General features: G+C 44.2%; 1 protein-coding gene across 4 annotated transcripts in view; it reads left to right on the forward strand.

The window, feature by feature from the left end:
- LOC133445869 (poliovirus receptor homolog) overlaps positions 1 to 20117 on the forward strand; it is a 92068-nt gene that overhangs the window by 42850 nt on the left and 29101 nt on the right. For 3 of the 4 annotated variants that reach the window (XM_061723369.1, XM_061723368.1, XM_061723370.1), the window contains exons 4-5: positions 4162 to 4258; positions 8651 to 8799. In XM_061723369.1, coding sequence (XP_061579353.1) covers positions 4162 to 4258; positions 8651 to 8799 — 246 coding nt within the window. Of the gene's footprint in view, positions 1 to 4161; positions 4259 to 8650; positions 8800 to 9071; positions 9228 to 20117 lie in introns of all 4 variants that reach the window. The other variant, XR_009782790.1, reaches the window with a different exon arrangement.

A 20117-nucleotide genomic window follows, 5' to 3' on the forward strand; every position in this document is an offset into this window, starting at 1 on the left:
CAGTCAGTGGCCGCGGGTCTTCTTAGCAGTTTTCCTCCGGTGACGAGAACAAAAGACGCTCTAAACAGCTCCGTGTTAAGCCTGATTTATGGTTCCGCGTTAAATCGACGCAGAGCCTACGCCGTAGGGTTCAGCGTACGGTGCGCGTCGCCGCGTAACCCTGCGCCGTAGGCCCTGCGTCGGTGTAACGCGGAACCATAAATCAGCCTTTATGGTGCGCTGGAGAGGAGAGGAGGCAGGAGCTGGATGGAGGGGGCGGTGATTTAGCGGGCCCTTACGTCACGGCCCGCCACCAAACCAGATGCGCCGTTTTTGCACAGTTATGCGGAAAATCCCAGAAAGCACACAATACACTGAATGTTAAAAGTTCGTTGTTTTTTGGGTGTAATTGATGTCAAGACACCCAACAAAACACAAAAAATCAAGAAAAATGTGTCTTTCATGTCACAATACCTTTAAAAGAAACTGGGTTCAAAAAATGGATAGAAAATAAGGACCTTCAGTTGCAGTCATCCTTTCTTCTTCCTCTTTTTATTTAGTTATAATTAGAGCTCTGTTGTCCCAATGTGCAAAACATCAGATGATTATAGGATCGCATGACAACACATGACATGTTTCACCCTGTTATTATTAATTTAACGGAAGCTCTGCCAAAATGCACATCCAGGCAGGATTAAGCAAGTACCGTATTTTGCAGCCCATTAGGCGCACCGGGTTATAAGGGGCATGATAAAACACATATAAAGCGAAAAAAAACAGTTTGGTCAATCGAACTTCATTCAACTCGTTTACAATAACTCAGGATATCGTTCAGTGGGTTTACTCTGAAAACCTAACGTTGGCTTGATGTCTAATTACAGAAAGGTAACACTGACTAGATGTTGTATGATAGTTGCTTGTCAGTACTACATAATTAGTTATCTAACATTGACGCTGCAACCCGTATCCAACCAAGGGCCAACTTTAATGTGTCTGAACGGTCCGACCATCAGTCAAGTGGAGCTTCTTCGTCGCTCCCAAAGTCGCAGTAAAACATTTTGATAGATTTTTGAGCTCAATGTACCACATAAAACTGGTTTAAATCAGTAAGCACAACAAAATTCATACATAAGGCGCCCTGGATTATAGGGTATTGAGGTTTGAAAGCATTTTTAATGAAAAGCTTGCCTTCCAAGTCCATCCACTGCATATAACTCTTGTTGAAGTCTGGGCCACTGCACCACCGTTATTCTGTCCTAATTGTTTTGGTTTGAATATCTTTTAAAAAAAGCAGTCCCAGACACGTATTTCTGACCTTGGAAACGGTGCCACATGTTCAGTTATGCAAATCGGCCCGAGGTTCAGTTATGCAAATAAGATAAGATAAGATAAGATATCCTTTATTTTCTCCCTCAGTGGGGAAACTTATATTGTTGTCAGCAGTACACACATGTAGGGGAGGGGTAAAAAGACTGAAGAGTCAGGAATAAAAAATATATAAAAAATACAGAAAGATACGTATAAAATATGTATAAACACAGGATATGAACAGTATATACAGTTAAACAGTGCAGAAAAGCAGGTGGAGTGTTGTGAGGTAGATTGGCAGATATTGCACATCTTATGTTATTGCACATATTATTGTCCACTGGCTACTGAGAGCAGGCGTGGTTATACAGTCTGATGGCTGCGGGGAGGAAGGATCTGCGATGCCTCTCGGTGGTGCATCGTGGGTGACGAAGCCGGTCACTGATGGAGCTCTCCAGGGCTCTGACAGTCTCATGAAGGGGGTGGGAGACATTGTCCATGACCCATGATGTCAGCTGCTGGCAGACTCCAGCATGGTGCAGTATGGGTTAGGGTTTGGACGGTGCGTAGCCGTGAATACTCACGGATGCAAGTACTGATATTTTTGGCAGTATCTAGTTTCTCCAGTATCAGAACATCTCTACATGGGTATAAAGGTTGATGGCAAGTGCTTCTTTAATGCTTTCATCGTGTTATAAACACTCACAACTGAGCTGCGTGCTTTGAAAACATCCTCCATGTGTAAACTGATTGGCTTCCTTGAGCTGGCACTTGTGTCAAAGTGTGAAAAACGTTAAAGCTTTGATGGCGGTAACGTTGCCACGGTCGTGGACAGAACCTACAGTTCAGTTCAGCAATGCGTGATGTCACCAGTGTCATAGTGACGTGTGTGTGTGTGTGTTAGCTTTTTTTTTTCCTGCAAACTATTACTTTGTTGTTTTTTTTTATTTCACTGACGTCCTCAAATGACAATTTTAGTATTCATCACTGAACAGCAGCTCGGTTCAAGGGAGGACACACTCGCAGCTCAAGCCCTCTTGGGAAACATCTAAAACATGCAGGACTGCGGCCCACAAGGCCGGGATTTTCCCAACCCTGATCTAACTTGACAGTTTCAATATTTGCATGAAGATAACAGCTGAACTGTGCTTATTTTGTTTTAAACAAAGAGTCAACACAACAGGTCCTAGCCCCGCCTTCAACTGTCTACCTGACTGTTGCTTTTATTCTGGTGTAATAAGTCGTTATATCAGCCAGACACTGTTGCACTGTGTAGGAGGGTTATTTTATGAAGTCATCAGAGTATCATCAGAGTATCATAGTTGAGTGTCAGGTTCATAGTGGAGCTCTTTAGGCTCCCATCTGTCTAGCACTCAACAATAAGCTCATTCTACTTCATCCGTAGGCGTCAATACAGAAAGAATTCCAAGTTATGTGAAAGGCAAAAAAAAAAGATATTTGCTCAGGACTCTGCAGTCTCTCAGAGTTCTGTTTTCTCAAACAGAAACAAAACAATGGGTATAATTAGAAATATGTAACTAGAAATGTTACTGTACAGCATGTTGTTTTTTATGAAATACAACCTGGGTCATAGCATTTTCATAAACCAGTGCTAAAAGTCCGTATAACTTTGATTAGGGATGCCCCGATACCATTTTTTTCACACTTGTATTGAAAAAGTATTTTAATTTGTGTACTTGCCGATACCGAGTACCGATACAATACTTCTACCACAAAAATAAGTAGGCTAAAAATGCAATGAAAAATGCAATGAATTGGAAGACAGGTTTTATTTGCAACATATAAATTCAATAAAAATAAATAAAATGATCAGTGGCTGGTCATCCAGCGCTATATAACGGGTTAGAGCCTCCGTTATTTTAACGGCCCGTGGGTCGTCTCTTGCCATTGTCTGTCGCTTCGGCAGAACCTGAGCTAATGTTGGCTGTTGTGTTCTTGCAGTAGCATTAACAACCTCCGTATACTCAGCTTTATGATGCGTCTTGAGATGTTTTATCAAGTTTCTGGTATTAAACAACGTATTCTCCTTCCCTCCTCTTGACACCTTAGCAGCACGTACTGTAACTTGCAGTCTGTCTTGCTTCTGTCGTTTTGAAATATGTCCACACTGCTGACGTCCCGCTTGCATTGATTGTCGCTATCTAGTCTGAAACGGCGCTGCCAATCTCACTCATGGGTATCACTCTCTTCTCATCACAAAGCTGACTGCGGTTCAACGTCGCCTCCTAGAGTCACTAATCAGTAACTACAACAACAATGAAGTGGTATCGGAGAATTTTTGCGAGTACGAGTATATGAGAGCAGTATCGGTATCGGGGCATCCCTACCTGTGATGGTACTGTGGATCTGATCGTTCCTTATCACCCGTCTACATCCCTTCTTTAATTCTCTCGTCAGCCACCAGGTTTATGAACATCTGCACCTCAGAGTTGGATCACCAAACAGACGTTTCCGCTGTATAATAAAATCGCCGCGAGTCGCTCTCGCACTGACTCCAACTTCCTGATTCAAACGTCTGACGGCCCCGCCCCCGACCAATCAGTGGCGTGGAGGCTGATGACGTCAGATATAGTGCCGGCTCAGCCCGGTTAGAACCTCGGCAGAAAAGATACAGAAAAAGTATCTGCTTGGCACGGCTCCACCCGCCTCGGCCTGTAGTGGAAAAACGCAAAACGGGGGCGTGGCGGGTAGAAGCGCGCTGAGTAGATACTAGTGGAAAAGGGCCATATGTGGAACACAAGTGGACCCAGAAATAAATGAATTAAAAATAAAAATAGTCTGACTTGATTTGACCTTCTGATAACAGAACAATAACAGTTTTTCACTTTTTCTGATGTGTTTTTTTTTTTACAGACTCCCCGAGGGAAGAGAACATAACTAAAACAAATGAAGGAAACACATTTGCATGCAGCGCTGAAGCAAACCCGGCCGCAAGCACGACCTGGAGAAGGTTTGAATGATGCTAAATATACTTCCAACATTACTCTTGTCTGCCCTGAAGCAGCTTTGAGCAACAAGTTGTAAAAGACGTGCCACCAGAATGACATTTGTGCTCTCTGTTGTTTGACGTGTCTTGACATATTGAGTGATGCTCTTCAGGTCAAAACAACCTGGGGCTTCACAGTGATTCAGGGTAACTGAAGCAGAGGCTGCACCTGTTCAAGAGTCAGCCAGGTGTTTTTCCACCTGCCTCTAGAGTCTACAGCAACAAAAGCTACCACAGCTTTATTTCTCTTTAAAACATTCCCCGGAGGACTTAGTTGTCTGTTTAGGGTCCCCTACCTGTCCTCACCCACTCAGCCAGATGTCCTCACATTATATATAAACACAGTTTGATGCTATTCATAGTTTTATCAGGGGCAGCATGTTTTCCTGCCCGTGTTGCCTGGAAACCCAAACTGTTACGTTTACACTTGTTGTTACGAGCTTCTTCACCATTCAACACATCTGCTGAGGTTGAAAACTTCCATCTACGATTACCTTCGGAATTTCTGAGAAGGTCCCATGCTATGCAGTTTGTTGATCATGCAGCATATTAGTTTACTTTGATCATATGTGTTCGATGGTGCTGCCAAACCCTCCAATTTACCGTGTGCAGCGGTGAGCACCCTGTTTGGCCACCTCCTCCCTCCGCTCTCCCTGACTAAATCAGTCATTGCTGCCACTCGTGTCCCACGGTTATAGAGACAATTAATAATAATAATTCATTTTATTTAGAGGCGCCTTTCAGGTCACCCAAGGTCACCTTACAAGAGATCCTGTTAAAAACACACATTTTATAAATTAAAATACAATTAATACCAAAAAAACAGCAACAGACAGATAAAAAAGTACATAAATCTATAAATAAAACAAACTGGTGTAGTGTAGTGAAACAGTGTCCATTTAGAGTGAGTGAGCGAGTTTGAATTGCGTCAGAGGTGGGCGGGGCTTACCCCAATTAACGATCGCTCTACATTGATTTAACAGTCAGTACGTTTACATGCACTAATAGAAATTGGAATTGTTGCCTTAATCTGACCAATATTGAATTTTTAAAAGCCATTTTTACACCTTAGCCGGGCTATAGTCAAACCAAACTAAAGCTCTTGAGATTGAGCTTTTAGTGGCAGATAATGCGTCTTAATCCGAGTTATTCCGGCATGTATACCAACCCACGCTTAGCCGAGCTACTGGCCGCCCTGGGACTCCCCTTTCTGGAAGTGACAAGCCGTCGGAGGGGGAATAATAACAGTCACAACATCACGATATCACAACAACACGGTAACAGAAGAAGAAGAGGGAGACTTGGTGTGCATTTTACCTGCAACATGATCCTCTTAGTATGTACGAGATTTACAGAGCTGCTGCATCATTAGCGTTTTGTCGCATGTTGTTGTGCTATGCGCTTGTTTACTAATTGTACCGGAAGAACGCCAACGTGAAAGTGCGTGTGGCGCCGCGGAGTTGAACGCACCTCACTCAATAATCGATCGTCTTCTTGTGCATGTTTACTTGGATTTCTGGGAAACTCCAGTTTAATCCTTAGCCAGATTATTGCCAATAGCCTGATTTAGATGTGCATGGAACCACACTGAGTGATTGATCCAACAGCACAAACACAGAATGAAAATCGTTTTAGTAGAAAAAAAGTTTAAAGCGCTTTATAAATGAAGTTGGTATGGAAATATAATGTGATATTTTGATTACTTACTCCTATTTGATGGGAGTGGAAATGATTGTGTTCAGTCAGCATTTGATATTGTCTCATATTGATCACTCGTTCCTTAAATTAATCGAATCTAAATTGTTTTGTGGCAGATTTTGTTTGATTAAACAGTTGAAATGACAATGAGACATTTGAAGACGATTTTAAACCAAAATATGTATTTATTTATTTTTAAATCATCTCTTTAAGGACACTATATGAACAACTTACTTCATCCTTTTAAAAAAGATTACTCTATATAGTGTTCGAATTAACAAATAAACAGCTTACATGACATTTTAGTTTCTTCGCAGTCTTGTTCAATTTTCAAATTAAAATTGTACATTAACAAAAAAGTTTATTGAATTCAAATTGAAATAAATGTAATTCAATTAAGAATAATTATAACAAAAACAATCTTAAGATGCTCACCTTAAACAGCTGCAGTTGAATAGTTAAAGAGGAGGAAATGATGGATGAATTAAATGAGTATATGTCTTAAAAAGGAGAAATGGGAACAACATGTCGTTAAATGTAATTATCAGTGCTTTTGAAAACGCTAACCGAGCTCACGCTGGCTTTGTGGCTGTAGATGCCAGCGAAGTCTAGACAGACATTCCCCGTCTGTTTCAACACCCATAAACAAAGCGTCCTGCAACCTATTGGATTAGTCTTTGTTTCCACAGCGTTGAAATCCTTCAAAATCAGCTGGAGTTTCCATTTGTTGTCCTCGATTATCCGGAGGGATAATCAGGGTTCCCACGCATCCTGGAAAACGATTGAAATCAGGATTTTCACCCTGACTTGCACATGTACAGTGCCTTGCGAAAGTATTTGGCCCCCTTGAACTTTGTGACCTTTTGCCACATTTCAGGCTTCAAACATAAAGATATAAAACTGTAATTTTTTGTGAAGAATCAACAACAAGTGGGACACAATCATGAAGGAACTCCAACCTCCCCCGCCAAATCAGACTCAGCTTCTTATAGTCGACAGTAGAGTCTGTTCTCCTCTATGGCAGTGAATGCTGGACCCTCAAACCAACCCTAGTGAAATCCCTGGACGGGTGCTACACCAGGATGTTGCGTGCAGTGCTTAACATCAGCAAGAATGCACATGTAACCAACCGTGTCCTATATGAAGGAATACCAAGGGTAAGCGAAAAGGTTGCTGTAAGGAGAATGAGACTTGCAGGGCACTGCCAAAGACATACAGAACTGTCAGCCAGCAAGCTGGTGCTGTGGGAGCCAACACGCGGGCGCCGGTCAAGAGGACGTCCTACACCAACATATGTGGACATACTCAAGAAGGATGCAGGGGCCCAGAGTACCAGCGAACTGGAAAGATGTATGGAGAATCGGGATGACTGGAGACAACGATGGACGGCTCGTCTGAGGACGACCTAGAGAGCGCTTTAAACGGACCTCTGAGACGATCACAGTGCAGGTGCATTTATTCGGAGACGTGATTACACACAGGTGGATTCCATTTATCATCATTAGTAGTTTAGGTCAACACTGGATCATTCAGAGATCCTCACTGAACTTCTGGACAGAGTTTGCTGCACTGAAAGTAAAGGGGCTGAATAATTTTGCACACCCATTTATTTGTTAAAAAAGTTTGAAATATCCAATATATTTTGTTCCATTTCATGATTGTGTCCCACTTGTTGTTGATTCTTCACAAAAAATTGCAGTTTTATATCTTTATGTTTGAAGCCTGAAATGTGGCAAAAGGTCACAAAATTCAAGGGGCCCAAATACTTTCGCAAGGCACTGTAGCTAAGAGGCTAAGTTGTGATGTTGCAAGTTACGCAGACGATACTACTACGAGAACAATTTTTACTGACACTGGTACGGTTTATTCCGTACAACTGTTAGTGGTGTGTCCAATGTCACGATTACAATCGTACTTCGAACACTACAAGCCCATCAGAAATAGAGTATTGCTTCTGCTGTCTGGAGTCTCTGCAGAAATGTGTAGCAGATAGCAATGTGCAGATGCTGCTACCTGCACAGAAAGTCAAGACACTCATCAGTCGATAAAAGGTGACATGCCAGATCAACACATTGATGAGTTCTGCAGAGGTTTTGGCTGACAAGCAGGAAGTGGGTTGTAAATTGATCGATACGGCCGAGCAACTTGTTCTGCAGTTTAAGTTGTTTTCATAAACTTTATTTTGCTCAGTTTTTTTCATTAGATAACTGATTCTGCAGCCTTACGCTCCAAATTATGTTTATTTTGTAACTCATAACTTATCATATTCATAAAACAAATGATGCGAGACAAAAAGAAGCCCAATAATGTAGAAAAGTTGTGAATTTCAATACATATGAACTCAACAGTTTTTGTTTGGTGGCGACACATGAACGTAGCTCAGTTACATGAGGCGAGTTCTTGATAACTCCTGTGTTTGTGTCATTAAATATTTGATCTTTGCAGGTCCTTTTTACCACTACACCCAGCTGCATCAATAGAAATATATTAGCAACTGAAGAAGAGCAACTGTAGAACATATTATTGATCTTATTCTGAAAATCCTAAACCATTATAACGTTGGTTATGCAACGAAAAAGAATAAACTCTTGTTGATGAGAGCAGAGAAATTTCTAATGAGGTTACCAAATGTTTTAACTTAATCATTTCCTCTTTCAGGTTGGATAAGCCTCTGCCTGATTCAGTGAAACAAGAGGCCGCAACGCTGCAGTTTCTGACAATGACGGATGAAGTGAACGGCCTCTACGAATGTGAAACAAACAACCAGTACGGAGGAACACGATCCTATCTCTTGGTCCACGTTTCAGGTGAGTTCAGTCGTAGTTACATTATGCTGTTAAGGGTTGTTAAAGTTGTACCTTCTTTTGATGGCTCTTATTTGTTCCATTAGTACATTTAAAGAGAGAAAATGTAGCTCATTTAAACAGAGATACGGAGAAGAAAAAATGAAATGAAAAAACAAATGATTACATTTTTTTTTAAAAAGGATCTATTTATAGAAATGGTCTCTAGGTGTATGTAATATCCCCAATATTGGTGCATAATATGTAAAATCCCATGTGTGTACACACCGATGTAGCTCCTCGTGGAAGAAACATCACTGGGGAGTAGGATATCACGGGAACGATCTTTGATATCAGCGGTGAAGGAACATCAAGGGGCCACTTTGTTGCTACAAAAGTGTCACGGGTTTGGTGAGAACCCAGAAGCAGCACAGGCAGACGGATATCAGTCGGTAAGGTTGTGCTACAAAGGAAGTGCTGGTTCAGTTATTATAAGGTTAATAATAACTGTCTTTGATAGTTATTAATTAATAAAGAAGATGACTCAGGAAATAAAGTAAATAAAGTCTCAAAGTAGCTGTTATTCCACACGTGCCAGCCTGTTGCCAGGGATGGCGTTACAGAACAACAGTGGAGGAAGGAGTCCGAGCACAAACCTTTGCAACCAGCAGTTGCAAGTGTTAATAATAAACACAAACAAGTTTATTTACACCAGTGTTAAAAGATAGAGACACTTGGGATAAATTCCGATGCCTAAACCTAACTTAACTACTAACTAAATAATAAATACAAACATCAGATCATCTACGTGTTTTTGTCAGTGTGTGTGACAACGTCACGAAAGACGTCAAAGAGAGATAGCGGATGCTTGCTCTTCAAAACTGTGGGGGAAGGTTTCCTCCACCCAGCCGTAACTGAAACTTTTGGATTGATAAAATATTCAGAGATAAACACAAAATTGGATAGTGAAAGTATAAGCCTGTCCACGCGTTTGCTGAAATGTCTGTTGTCAGTTGAAAGAGGAGCTTGTTTTGGTCACAAAACCCCCAATGTGAAAGAGCCCAGTTGTTTTATCATGGGCATGCCAGCTGTGCCAGATCCATGTTGTGATTGTGCTAGCCAAAAAAAGGAAACACCCCCTGCACACCCCCAAGAACCTCCCTGAAAAAAGAAATCGCGAAAAAAAAAAAAACTTTTCGTAGAGACATCATTCAAACGTTTTAAAACGTGGGCCGATTGGGAGAAAAGGACCGTACAACCTCATTATGCTAATTATTATTCAGTCTTGTGGGGCTTGTTACTGTGTCAACAAAAGACTTATGCATTACTATGACTGCAAAGCAGGGATTTGTGGTTTATTGGCCATTTTTAACCACCCCAAAAACAACCAGAATTACCTCAGACGGAACCAAAACAACCCTGAACACAACCAGAATCACCATTAAACCCAGAACAAAACAAGAACCACCTCAGACAGAACCAGTGACAACCTCGAACCCAACCATAACTGGGGCTGTGGTTATTGGCAATTATTAACAACCCCAAACACAACCAGAATCACCATTAAAGTTTAAAAGTTTAATAAAGTTTAATAAATTGACCGATACAGGACATGTGTCCTTTACATCGGTATCAAAATAACTCACAATAAAAACATAGGACTAAAATTTACATTCAAAACATTTCATAAAATCACACACAGATTAATTAATTCCATTTTGCATCACCTATCAGCTCTAAAATCGTACAAAAAGTCTTTGTTTGACCAGAACCTATCCAGTCTGTTCTTGAAAGAGTTCACAGACTGGGCCTGCACGACTTCCTCTGGAAGTTCATTCCACTCTTTGACCGCGCGCAGTGTGAAAAAGTTCCTCCTCTTCTCTGAGTGACACTTTTGTGGGAACAACTTCAAAGAGTTTCCTCTCAGTTCATATGTACTGGTCCAGAACTGAACAATAGGTTCGGCTGTGGCATCATATATCTCATGTACAAGCTTGTATACTTCGATCATGTCCCCTCTGTGTCTCCTGTATACAAGGGTTGGCAGTTTCAGAGCTCTTAAGTCTCTTTTCATAGGACAACCCTTTCAGACCTGGGACTAGTTTCGTAGCTCTTCTCTGAACACCCTCAATTTTTTCAATGTATTTAACTTTGTAAGGGCTCCAAACAGAGTTAGCATATTCTAAATGAGACCTCACCAGAGCTTTATATAATGGTAACAGCACTTCACTATTAAAGGTATTGTGACATCATTTTTAACATGCTTTTAACACTATTAAAAGTCTTGGCCAACATCCCTCAAATGTGTCTAAAAGAGTGTAACAAGAAAAAATTCACTCTAGTACTCCATTCCTGGCTTTTTATTACAGTGTTTTTTTGCGCCGTGAAAAACGGGTCCTTTTTCCCCTTTCCTGTCAATCATTGCTCCGCTCCTCCTCCAAACCTCCTCCAACCAACCGCTACACACTTCTGCCGTCTTCACACACACGCGCGCACACCGACCACAAACACCGACACACAGCCCAGACAGGGCGACTACAGCCCGGGGATGAAGTCCAACCGGGACCAGAGGACCGGGACCGCAGCTCCCCGCGAGCAATACGCTCACAGTGGCATCGGAGAGTTATGCCGCGTTCCATTTGTCCTCGGAAGTCGGAATTTCCCAGTTCCCAGTCGGAATTTTCAACTGGAACGCCCCTCGAAGTGGGATCTCCTACTGGTAAAGTGGGAGAATCTTCACCACCCCCGAGTTCCCAGTTCCCAGTTCCGATTTCCGAGGTAAATGGAACGCGGCATTAAGCCGGGAGCGACAGGCGAAGCATGCACGGAAAAGCAGCACGGCGAAGCAGACAGTCCACAGCAAACAATCATAAAAATAAAGGCATGCAAGCAGCAGTGTCTCCTTATCTTAAGTCCAGTCAGTGGCCGCGGGTCTTCTTAGCAGTTCTCCTCCGGTGATTAGAACAGAAGAGGCTCTAAACTGCTCAGTGTTAAGCATGATTTATGGTTCCGCGTTAAATCGACGCAGACCTACGCCGTAGGGTTCAGCGTACGGTGCGCGTCGCCGCGTAACCCTACGCCGTAGGCTCTGCGTCGGTGTAACGCGGAACCATAAATCAGCCTTTATGGTGCGCTGGAGAGGAGGCAGGGAGCTGGGTGGAGTGGGCGGTGATTTAGCGGGCCCTGACGTCACGGCCCGCCACCAAACCAGGTGCGCCGTTTTTGCACAGTTATGCGGAAAATCCCAGAAAGCACACAATACACTGAATGTTAAAAGTTTGTTGTTTTTTGGGTGTAATTGATGTCAAGACACCCAACAAAACACAAAAAATCAAGAAAAATGTGTTTTTCATGTCACAATACCTTTAAGATCTAAAAAAGTTCTTTTTATTATAGCCAACATGGAATTGGCCTTCTTGACCTTATCTGAGATGTGGGTTTGGAATTCTAATGTACTGTCAATCGTGACCCCCAAGTCCTTTTCCTCCTGTATTTGTTTGACCACTATGTCTCCAATTTTATAGTTTACATTACTGTTACCTTTTTTTGTAATATTTAGATGCTTACACTTTTCAGGGTTCAGTCTCAGTAACCAAGTATCACTCCAGGTACTCACCCTGTCAAGATCTGATTGGAGTTCAACTCTGTCGGAGTCATTTGTGATGATTCTGAATACTTTTGTGTCATCTGCAAAAACATATACATCTGATTTCACTGAACTGGGTAGATCGTTTATATAAATGACGAAGAGCACAGGGCCTAACACGGAGCCTTGTGGAACTCCCGACGTCACTCGTCTCCACTGTGAGGCTGCTCCATTTACCACTACCCGCTGTCTCCTATCCCTTAAAAAGTCCCTTACCCAGTCTACGACTCTCCCATCAATACCATAAGCCTTCAGTTTCGCTATGAGTCTTCTGTGGGGAACCGTGTCATACAGACACGGTTTAAACATACAGAACCACTCCAAACACAGCCTGAACCACTCCAAACACAGCCTGAACCACCCCAAATACAGCCTGAACAAAACAAGAACCACCTCAGACAGAAGCAAAACAACCCCAAACACAACCAGAATCACCATTAAACATGCCGAACTACCCAGAACAAAACAAGGACCACCTCAGACAGAACCAGTGACAACCCCGAACCCAACCAAAACAGGGGCTATGGTCGTTGGCCATTAGTTACCACACCAAACACAACCAGAATCACCATTAAATATCCAGAACTACTCCAAACACAGCCTGAACAAAATAGTAGGACATGCCCACATCAAATTTTCCTGAAATTTTCTAGTTCTACGTGCAGTCGTGTTGAATTTATGTAAATAAATAAGGTAAGGCCAGTTTATTTATATAGCACAATTCAACACAAGGTAATTCCAAGTGCTTTACATCAACATTAAAAGGGGCAAGGCATAATTAGACAGTAAATAACAAATAAAATGAAATAAAATTATGAGAAAAGAAGATAGAATAATAAAAAGCACAAGTTGCTGAAAACTAAGAGCAGTAGAGTACAGCAGGTACACATCTCATTTGTGGTTTTCATCATGGTCAGGTCATCTTCTCCCGCTTTATCCGTTTCCCCGGTCGCGGGGGCAGCAGCCTCAGCAGGGATGCCCAGACTTCCCTTACCCCAGACACTTCCTCCAGCTTTTCCGGGGGGAGTCCGAGGCGTTCCCAGGCCAGCCGAAAGACATAGTCTCTCAAGTGTGTCCTGGGTCTTCCCCGGGGTCTCCTCCCGGTGGGACATGCCTGGAACACCTCCCTAGGGAGGAGGGACATGCCTGGAACACCTCCCTAGGGAGGCGTCCAGGAGGATCCGGTACAGATGCCCAAGCCACCTCAGCTGACTCCTCTCAATGTGGAGGAGCAGCGGCTCGACTCCGAGCTCCTCCCGGGTGACCGAACTCCTCACCCTATCTCTAAGGGAGCTTCCAGCCACCCTGCGGAGGAAACTCATCTCGGCCGCTTGTATCCGCGATCCTGTCCTTTCGGTCACTACCCAAAGTTCATGACCATAGGTGAGGGTAGGGGCGTAGATTGACCGGTAAATCGAGAGCTTCGCCTTTCGACTCAGCTCCCTCTTCACCACGACGGTCCAGTACATCGACCGCATAACTGCGGACGCTGCACCGATCCGTCTGTCAATCTCACGCTCCATTGTTCCCTCACTCGTGAACAAGATCCCGAGATACTTGAACTCCTCCACCTGAGGCAGGACTTCTCCACCCACCCGGAGAAGGCACGCCACCCTTTTCCGATGGAGAACCAGGGCCTCGGTCTTGGAGGTGCTGATTCTCATCCCTGCCGCGTCGCACTCGGCCGCAAACCGCCCCAGCGCATGCCGGAGGTCCCGGTCTGATGAAGCCAACAGGACAACATCAACTGCAAAAAGCAGAGATGAAATCCTGAGGTCCCCAAACCGGATCCCCTCGGGCCCCTGGCTGCGCCTAGAAATCCTGTCCATAAAAACTATGAACAGGACCGGTGACAAAGGGCAGCCCTGCCAGAGTCCAACATGCACTGGGAACAAGTCTGACTTACTGCCGGCAATGCGAACCAGACTCCTGCTTCGATCATACAGAGACCGGACAGCCCTTAGTAGAGTGAGTCCATACTCACTCAGCACCCCCCACAGAATGGCACGAGGGACACGGTCAAATGCCTTCTCCAGATCCACAAAACACATGTAGACTGGTTGGGCAAATTCCCATGAACCCTCAAGCACCCTGCAGAGGGTGTAGAGCTGGTCCAGTGTTCCGCGACCGGGACGAAAACCGCATTGTTCCTCCTGAATCCGAGGTTCGACTATCGGCCGTATTCTCCTCTCCAGTACGTAGACTTTCCCGGGGAGGCTGAGAAGTGTGATCCCCCTGTAGTTGGAACACACTCTCCGGTCCCCCTTTTTAAACAGAGGGACCACCACCCCGGTTTGCCACTCCAGCGGTACTGTCCCCTTCCTCCATGCAATGTCGCAGAGGCGTGTCAACCAAGACAGCCCTACGACATCCAGAGACTTGAGGTACTCAGGGCGAATCTCATCCACCCCCGGTGCCCTGCCACCGAGGAGATTACGAACCACCTCGGTGACCTCGGCTTGGGTGATGGATGAGCACGCCTCCGAGCCCCAACCCTCTGCTTCCTCAGTGGAAGGCATGTCAGTCGGGTTGAGGAGATCCTCAAAGTATTCCTTCCACTGTCCGACAATGTCCCCAGTCGAGGTCAACAGCTCCCCACCAGCACCATAAACGGTGCCGGCAGAGTACTGCTTCCCCCTTCTGAGGCGCCGAACGGTCCTCCAGAATTTCCTTGAGGCCGACCGAAAGTCTTCCTCCATGGCCTCCCCGAACTCCTCCCAGACCCGAGTTTTTGCCTCCAAGACTGCCCGAGCCGCGGCTCGCTTGGCTTGCCGGTACCTATCTACTGCGTCAGGAGTCCCACCGGCCAACATAGCCCGGTAAGACTCCTTCTTCAGTCTGACGGCATCCTGTAGTTCCGGTGTCCACCACCGGGTTCTAGGATTGCCGCCACGACAGGCACCGGAGACCTTGCGTCCACAGCTTCCAGCCGCCGCGTCGACAATGGAGGCAGAGAACATGGTCCACTCGGACTCGATGTCCCCCGCCTCCCCCGGGATCCGAGAGAAGCTCTAAGTGGTTTTCATGAAGTATTTAATTTAAGAGTACGCTTAAATAACAAATAAATGAAATGAAATGATAAGAAAAGTGGTAAAATAATAAAAAGCAAGTTGTTAAAAATAAGGGTAGTAGAGTAGGCTACAGCAGGTAGGTATTTAATTTAGGAGTACGCTTCAGTAAGCAGTAATGTTTTTAGGCCTGATTTAAAGGAGCTGACAGTTGGAGCAGACCTCAGGTCTACAGGAAGTTTGTTCCACCGGTGAGGAGCAGAATAAGTGAACGCTGCCTCACCTTGCTTGGTTCTGGTTCTTGGGAACCACAACAAACCAGATCCAGATGAACCTCAGGGGTCTGGGAGCTTCATAGGAACTAACAGATCAAGCATGTGTTTTGGTCCAAGACCATTCAGGTCTTTGTAGACCAGCAGTAAGATTTTAAACTCTATCCTTTGACTCACTGGAAGCCAGTGTAGTGATTTCATGACCGGTGTAATGTGATCCAGTTTCCTTGTGTTTGTAAGGACTCTGTTCTGGATCAGCTGCAGTTGATATAGATCAAACACGGCAGTGGCAAAGCTCTGCTTCCTCTCCAGGAGTACACAGCGTGCTAAAATTAGACGTAATCAGTTTGTCTATTTCCTGGGCGACAATTGAGATTCAGCAGCCTTTACATCTGACGGTCTCCTACTCTAGTCGTTAGCAAGCTGCAGCTTAACCCTCGAACACCCATATATCATAATTAATGCATGAATTACTGGAACTTCTCCACCCCACCATGATCAATGAATAAAACACACACTGTATTCATAATGATACAAAAATTATTTTTTGAAATTGGGATGTTTTTTCTTTTCAATATATCATCTAAAATAGAAAAAGAAAATCATTTTTCTCCGTGTATTATTTCACTTCTGGTTAAATAAGGAGGACAGCTGGATGTTTCCCAGAGCACATCTGACTCTGGTCTGGTTCTGGTCCCTGGCTGAACTGCTGCCCCACCCTCTCTCTGCAGCTGAGCAGGAAGCACACCTGGCAGCAGGAAGATCATCTGGGAGGTGACGCTGGATTGCTTCATCCCACTCATTAAGTTAAACAAACTTCAGAATGTCATAACCAGTTCAGTTCATCCATCATGGTGTCATGCAACTATCTAAACTGTGTACGTGACTCTGGAGAAACCGGAGAAATAATGAAGATAAATTTGCACAGCTGAACAAGAATTTGAGGCGTGTTGCTGTGAGAACTTTACACGACCTTTTATATAAAACACGCTTCTGTGCTCCCCGGTTACGTCAGGAATGTAAACCAGACTGAAAACACACCTGAAGCAGTTTGTTCTTAGCTAATTGCAGCCTACCTTTTGTTGCTTGGAACCAGAAAGAGGAAAACTCAAGTCAGAAAAGTGTGGAATGATACAGAAAATAGTAATTTAAGAGACAAATAACAGTGATTATCATGTTTACCGTATTTTAAAATAACAATTTAAAATGCTTGTGTGCTCTTTTGAAAAAGGATTTTCCTCCTTCATACTTGGAGCCTCAGGTTCTGAGAATACAAGACATTTAAATGTTTTTTCTGGGAGGTTGTCTGCCAAACAGAACAGGTCCGTGCATACATTTTACTTTGAATCTCCAATAAGAAAAACTTTAGTTGAGAGAAGTTGTTTGTATACATTTCTAACTAAGTGTCTTCTTTCTCATATCAATGAGCATGCATGTTTAAAATACCCAACAATTTATGCAGTGGCAGGGTGAAATGAAGTGGGATGGGGTGGAATTGATTTTTGTGCAAGAAAGGTATTTCACTAAATGTGGAAAAAAAATTTTACCAGACAAATGAATGAAGAAAGCACCTGGTTTGATCTCAGCAAGCAGTTTTATAACATTGTCAGAAGACGAATGGGTGAACATATGCCAAGTTAATGGCTGCGAGTGAACGCTGGCGCAACCTGGTGCCGCTGCTCGCCGCTCACCTGGCGTCTTTTTTTCCGTCTTTTTTCCGGCGGTTGACGTCTCCAAGTCTGCATCCACAATGTGGGCCGGTAGGACATACATCCTGCTTGTCTGTGCCTGGCTCTTTCTACTACCTGTTCACCTACCAGTGACAGGTCTGCTGCAATACCCGGCCACTGACCTGCTCCGGCTGCGGTGTCACCTGCCTGGACCTGCGCCGGAGGCTCTCCACCTTCACCTTGACTTTCTTTGTTTAACCGAGACATGGCAACAGCCCAACGACTTATCCCAGCTGAATGAATCCACTCCACGTGGCTCCGGCCGGGGAGGAGGTCTTGAGTAATTCACAGCGAGAACTGTTGAGCTGTCTGGTCCCACTCCAACCATCATCGCCACAGTCTATCGCCCCCCCAAACCCAATAATCAATTTTTAAATGACTTTGCTGCCTTCCTCACCCATTTATCATCTCTCTCACCACACATAATAATACTGGGTGATTTCAATATCCACATGGACAATATTAATCTGCCTCTCACCAAAGACTTCAGCTCTTGTTTAGAGAGTTTTGGATGTCAGCAACACACTACTTTTCCCACACACTCCAAAGGGCACATTCTTGATTAAATCTGCTGCTCTGGTGTCACTCCCTCCGACCTTACAGCTAATGAACTTCCCATAACTGACCACTTTCTCCTTTCATTCACAGTGAAACTCACTCTCTCCATTTCTAAAAAACCACGCCTCATTTCATTCCGGAATTTAAAAAACATTAAACACTCTCACTTCATGTATTCACTTCTTCTGCCTCCCTGACATCCACAGTCTATCCACCCCTGATGACCTGGTCTCTCATTACAACTCTGGACTCCATAATATCCTTAACTCCCTTGCTCCGTTAAAAACCAGATCTGTTTCTTTTTCTGTCTCTGCCCCCTGGTTCACCCCCGATCTTCGTCTCATGAAAGCCAAAGGTCGGCAACTGGAACGCCTCCATAGAAAAACTGGTCTCACTATTCATAAGGAAATGAACAATAATCACATATTGTGTTATAAGGACGTCATTGTCAGCACCAAAACCCACTACTGCTCCGGTATAATCACTGCCAATAAAGGAAACTCCAAGTCACTCTTCTCCCTATGTAGTGGATAGTTTTTGGGTCCCCTACATAAACTAATTTTCTATAAGTAATAACACCTTTACCAATTGGACTGAAAAAGAGACACTAAGAGTCAGATCACCTGGTGTTCCGTTCAGTACTGCAAAGGTTTATTGTAAGAATACAATTGCACCATTCACAGGAGGGCTGGCTTCCGGAAACCAACTCTGAAAACTTTGTGGATTGTCTCCTCTTTTTATACTGTTCAAGAAGCCAGGGCCGTCCCCCCAGGCCTCACCAATTTTCCTCCGTTAGGGTCCCATTTGCCGTTTACTGGAGGAAATAAAAACAACCTCTCACATGACAGATTTCTCTTCAATTCAAGCCCAAACAGACTTTATATTTATGACACCCCTGGTATATGTGTACAATTTAGCGCGTATATGACATTTTGCTCATTCATGTTGACAGTTGGCCCTGCACCTTTACGTCTTCTGTAGCCGGAATTCAACTCCTCTCTGCTATCAGGTGCCCATCACTGTCCAACACACTCCAACATACTCTCCCCCTGTCTCACACCGCCAGCCACATGCCCTGGAGCAGATAATGTTTTCTTCATATTCCCTTCCTCCGCTCCACACCTAATAGACGCATTGTTCAGAGCAGCTACATTTCTTCAACCCATACTGAGACGGAGAGACACACACACACACACCCATCTGTCTTTCTCTCCCCGAGCTTTCATGCCGCTACACAGCGTCTTTCAAGGCCAAAGTTTACACATATCATTCTGAGGTAGAAACCTTTCAATGTTAGACTTTAGCATTCAACAAAAGATATTAATTATATTCTACTACACCTACTCAACAATATCACCCAACCCCAGGACTCTCTCCCCTCCCACTTCTACACAACCTCTTTCTGCAACTCCATTATGTCATTTTCCAATGAAAAAATCAAGACCATCCACGAGCACCTCGGATCAATTTCACCTCAGCTCCTCAGCCGACTTTCATCCGTCCACACACCCATTCTCCTCCTTCCATCTCCCCACTCTCTCAGAAATCACAAAACTCCAGAAATCCAAGCCGTCCACTTGCCAACTGGACCTCCTCCCCACACAACTTGTTAAAGCCTGCTCCCCCTCCCTGGTCCCCCTCATCTCTGCCATCATCCACTCCTCTCTCACCACTGGAACTGTCCCTGCATCCTTCAAAACTGCTGCCATTACTCCAATCTTGAAAAAACCCGGTGCCGACCCCTCCAACTTCAACAACTTCCGTCCGATATCCTATCTACCCTTCATCTCCAAAATTCTTGAAAAAACAGTTGCTTCCCAACTCCATTCTCACCTGTCCCATAACAACCTGTATGAACAGTTCCAGTCCGGTTTCCGCCCACTTCATAGCACCGAAACAGCACAAAATCACCAACGACCTTCTCATGGCAGCTGATTCTGGACTCCTCACCATCTTCATCCTCCTTGAACTGAGTGCTGCCTTTGATACCATCTGTCACACCACCCTTCTCAACAGGTTATCTTCCATCGGCATCACCCACACTCCATTGGACTGGTTCACATCATACCTCTCTGGCCACACTCAGTTCATTCAACTCATGTCCTCCATCACTGCTGGTGTGCCCCAG

Source organism: Cololabis saira, chromosome 6, assembly GCF_033807715.1.
Source record: "Cololabis saira isolate AMF1-May2022 chromosome 6, fColSai1.1, whole genome shotgun sequence".
In the NCBI taxonomy this organism is placed as follows: domain Eukaryota; kingdom Metazoa; phylum Chordata; class Actinopteri; order Beloniformes; family Belonidae; genus Cololabis; species Cololabis saira.